Source organism: Nothoprocta perdicaria, unplaced genomic scaffold (assembly GCF_003342845.1).
Source record: "Nothoprocta perdicaria isolate Ctin4 unplaced genomic scaffold, notPer1 scaffold_21, whole genome shotgun sequence".
NCBI classification, from domain to species: domain Eukaryota; kingdom Metazoa; phylum Chordata; class Aves; order Tinamiformes; family Tinamidae; genus Nothoprocta; species Nothoprocta perdicaria.
Window position 1 is genome coordinate 2,916,743 of NW_020455316.1, and position 4,884 is coordinate 2,921,626.

Here is a 4,884-nt window from a genome sequence, read left to right on the forward strand (position 1 = left end):
CTCCTCGGGCGTCCCCTGCCCCTCCAGGCAACACACACAGGGCTCACATCCTCCTCAGAGCCCGGCAGGCTGATTCCATGCATTTYGCTCATACGCCACCCTCCCACAAAAGCACCTTCATCTACCTGCCCAAGCTCTTAATATGCAAATGTTATGATCCTTCCTCATCCCAGGCCTCCAGGCTCCTGGGCAAGCCACCTATTCCTGTGGACCCTCTTCCCGATTCCTCCTGACTCTGCTGCACGTTCTTAAACTTTGCCTTTCCAAAGATTTATGGGCTCCATCATCTCCTGATCCTTCCCATCCAACTTTCCTTTCGTGCCTTGCTCCGTGYCTGATGCCCAGGACACCTCTCCTTTTCTCCTTTTTTCAGGGAGACTGCTTTGCGTGGCCGCCCTCTGCAGCTGCCCCTGCCCAAAGCCAATCAGCTGGAGCGCATCCAGCAGAGGCCAGTTTGGTCTCCTGCACTTCGCTGCCCAACAAGACCACAAGCAGACCTCTGTCTTAACCCTTACCAGGGTGCGTTTTGCCCGGGGCCACATTTGCTGACACTTCTGCCAGACAACGTGCAGCTTCCAGGGGCAACCCAGACGCAAGGATCTGCAGAGAAGACACATTAGTGTCCTCGGCTTATTGACTCCTCAATTAATTTCTCATACTGCTGCCGCTGCGAGATGAAGGTCAGTAAGAAAAGCAACGTTCAAACTCAAAGAGCAGCAGTTAAAGCTGGTTCTGCCTGACGTCTGCCCTGGGATTTCATCAGGGAGGAATCAGGAGTGCTCAGTGAGCACCGTTCCCACTCCCGTTTGGGGAAACAGGATGAGGAACCATGTGCTTGTCTTTGCTTTCTGGGACATGCCCTTACCACAAGTTCTAACTGAAAGCTGAATTCAGTGCCAAGATCATGTCTAGGTCTACTCAGGATTACAGAAAATCTTCTGGGTCTGTACCTTATATTACACCATGAGGGGCCCAAAGACGAAACCAAACTGAGGAAGTCAAACTGATCTGGCTTGAATTCAGCTTTCTTTACGTTTCTTTTTAGTTGACTTGGAAAATCGATTTTTTCACAGGTCTGAATATGGAAGAGATTCCAGCAGCAATCACTTCTGTAACTTAAATACRTATTTGCTTAAAAAGCTCAAGTTGAAACTAGTGTTTGCAAAACAATTTTGTTTCTCTTGATCCACTGCTAAGAAATAAGGATATCATCCAGGAACAAAAAAAGCCTAATTACCAAATGGTCAATTAAACTTTAAGCAAACATGAGAAGTTGATTTTTTCCCCCTAGCATACAGTTGAATAAATAATGACACAGCTTAAAACAATCTTTTGACACTCACTCATTCATTCATTCAAGACACCCTGCAGGAGAAACCCAGAAAGTAAACACAGCAAAGGCATCAAGGAAAGAGTGCCTAAGAAAACAAATGCTGTAGCTGGAACAATTTGAGAATCCAACTTCCTCCAGGTCCCGTGTGTTACCATAATAGCGCTGGCTGTTTCAGCAATAAAAATGTACCCAACTGTACCAAACAAAAAGACTGTCTTATAGCTTTAATTACCAAGGTACCTCCTCTCACACAAGACAAAGTAAATATTTAGAAATTTAAAAGCAAGCTGTCACACTGATACGGCAAGAAACTCTGCTGGAACTTGCACTGTGAATGTATCCCTAACTGGCCTAAAATGGGAGCTTACCAGCAAACAGGCAGTTTTTGCTGCCTATACTAAATTATACATGATGTGGAGAAGGCAAGTTTAAGAGTAGAAGGGTCTTCTGCTGCATTAAGCAGAATCCACCTCATCTGAGAAGCTCTCTGAGCAACAGCCTTCTGGACACGTAGGCAGTGAAGGAATGAATCGAAGCCCAGCAGCAAGTGAGACATCCCGCCACGAGAGCCAAGAAAGCAGCTGTCTGGGAGTGACCCTCTCTCCCCGTTACTGGAAAAAAGACTAGCTGGCCAGATCAGAATAGACATTGTAACTGCTAACAAGACAGGTCAGTCACATTAGTCCTGTTTTAAGTGACAGGACTCTTACTCAATTGTCAATACACAAGAAATACTCACGRGAGACAACAGCCCCAGAGCAGAGCAACCAGCCCGGAACCAGTTGTCGACCCATGGGTGAAAAAGATGGGAATACTCCAGCACAAGGGCCAGCTGGAGGCCCAGCTGCACGCACAGAAACAAAGAGAATGCTACRAATCCCTGGGGAAGGAAGCGAGACAGAAAGCATCTGTTCTCCTCTGCACAGCGCCCTCCTATCCCAAACACTGCTCGCAGCTCCTGCTTCAAAGGCCTGCAACTAAACGGCAAAGCCTGGGGAGACRGAGAAAACAAGGACCACAGGGAAACCAGACTAGCCGGGAAGAGAGGGGAGTGATGAAAACGCAATACAGGAGGAGCCTACAATGCACATGAAAAATAGAGAACTGCTCTTCCGAATCTGCATCCTTCACACTCGTCTCTTCTAATGCATTATGTTCAACGAGAGATATTTAAAAGTTTTCCTCAGCTGCTCAGCTGCAAGTAAAACACCCCTCTGATGTCCAGAAGATCTGATAAGAAACAGAAATACCCCATGTGAGCTCGTGATTTTCTACCGCAAAACAGACAGGCCTTCTGATGTACCAAAGCGAGWAGCAGAGACCCTGAAAGAGCAAGTTCTACCAAAACAGTAAGTGTTGGGAGTTGGAAATGTGCCCTTTGGGAGCACGAGGCTGCTTCCATGGCTGGCAGCCTCCGTACTTCCCTGGGTGTGCACAGGGGCACAATCACTAGTCCCGAGTGGCATCCCGGATATCCCTCTGTCCTTCAACTTCTACTCCCCGTGTTAAGGGAGGCAGCAAATGTCTGTCTGCCCRTAATATGGTTGGGGGAAATTTATTAGCAGGAACATTTCCATTGTCCACAGCTCGGCAGGCAGCAGCCCTGTCGAGCTTCCACCTAAGGACCCAGCGTAGCCGTGGGGATCCCCACTGACCCGCTGACCCCCCTCCAGGCACATGGGGAACATGCAGGAAGGATGCACCTGGGTACCAGGCTGCGTTCCCTGCAGTTTCAGCTGAGGAGGCTTCTCAAGCTCCCCGASCTGCTCTCAAACAGCCCCTCCAGAACACAATCCTCCAGTTAGGCATGCAAACCTGTCTGGAGCTTGGATACCTGCGGCTCTCAGCCTAGAATTAAGGGTTCATTCCCAAAASACGGATGAGCGCTCAGGCACTTACTTGGCCAAGATGCCCACGCTTAAGAGGAGCTTGATAACTTCGGTGATGCACACGGCGGTGGTGGAGAAGTAGAGCTCGCTCTGCACTGTGCGCGTGTACCGCAGCGCCACGGTGTACGTGGCCGCCACCAGCGTCATCACCGCGAGGCAGTACAGCTTGAAGGGCAAGCTCACGGTTTCTGCAAGAGAACAGGGACAGCTCAGCGGGGCCCTCGGTTTCACTTAGCAGCTGAAATGGGACACCCTCCAGCTGGAGGATTATTCCAGGTGCTATCATGATAGCAAACTGCAACTTCAGTACAGAAGGGCATCAGTCCTGCACATCCCAGTATATGATGAGGCAGCMCATGCGGTCAGAGGGCAGCAAAAGCTACGTCCACACTGGGAAACACAACAGTGCCCATGCACTGTGCCCAACCAAGCACAACTTCTTGGTGCTAAAGCACCGCCTGAAACACCAGAAATCTCGTGAACASCCAGTGTAACTTGGTGAATAGTGTCTACAAAGCCTTTTCTTTTTTTTTTTAACAAATTAGAGGAGTTATTCTTTGCTACATATAGCACCTGGTGGATGGATGCTCRTTCAGTGACATCTTTATGGCATCATCTGTTATGTTCTGACTATTCTTAAAAAAAAACCATAATTTAATTGGCATAAGTTTATGCTCCCCTCTTGATTAAGCGATGAGCTAACAGAATGTCGCTCCAGGCAGATTGGTAACAACTTTGTTCATGTAGCAGGGGTAGGAATTGCTGCATCCAGTGTGTAAGGATTTGGTCCATTTCTCTTTCAAGGCGGTGAACTCTTCCGTTGCATGATATTCCTGCGAGGTACAGTTAATACATCCTGCTGCTGTAATTATTTAAATTAGCTCTTTCCTTGTAGATAAAAATCTTATCCACGTCAGTAACCACTTTAAAAAGGTAGAGCCAATTAGGTTTTGGACTAAGGATGTTTAGAAAAGACTTAGAAGTTACAGGCCATTTTAAAATTAACTTCGGACTGCATTACGGAGGCAGGGGGAATCCAAGGGCAGAGAGASCAGGAAATGAAATGAACCCCGTCCTGGTTTACGTAAAGAAAATAATATGCAAAACAAGTACAGATGCATAGATAATAATAATAAAAAAATACAGTTCATAATGYTGTATCTGACAGCGGTAAAACAGCATTAATGGGGTCCCTTGGTTATAATACATCAAGATTTTATGTGTTCGGTACTGAATGGGATATTAAATTTAACGCCTGTTTACAGCAACTCCTCTGACAAGAGCAGCAGCAGGTTCTCCTCTGAAGCGCCGATCCCGCCAGGTCTGGGGATCCGGGTAACCACCGGGACACGGCGCAGCCGCCTCCGAGCTCCCGCCGCCAGCACCGCGTGCTGGGCAGGCTTTTCAGGCGGCTCCTTTCGGCAGCGGGGCCCAGCCCGCCCGCACGGGCACCACGCGCTGACGGAGGCCGCCGGTTTCGGGGAAAGCCCCAGCTCGGGAACGGAAAGGCAGATGCGGCGGCGCCGCAGCCGGGACCGCTGCGCGGCTGCGGGGAGTCACAACCGCTGGGCAGCGCAGCGCGGGGCCCGCGCCCCGAGCGACCGTTAACGGGCGGGAAGGGACCGTTAACGAGCGGGAAGCGGCCGTTAACGGGCGGGAAGC

At 49.3% G+C, this 4,884-nt stretch overlaps 1 protein-coding gene across 1 annotated transcript in view; it reads right to left on the reverse strand.

Annotated features, from left to right (window-relative positions):
* The window catches only part of SLC35A1 (solute carrier family 35 member A1), an 11,466-nt gene that overhangs the window by 5,709 nt on the left and 873 nt on the right, over positions 1 to 4,884 (reverse strand). The window contains exon 2 of the mRNA XM_026038405.1: positions 3,233 to 3,410. Within this exon, the coding sequence (XP_025894190.1) occupies positions 3,233 to 3,410 (178 nt within the window). The remainder of the gene's footprint in view (positions 1 to 3,232; positions 3,411 to 4,884) is intronic.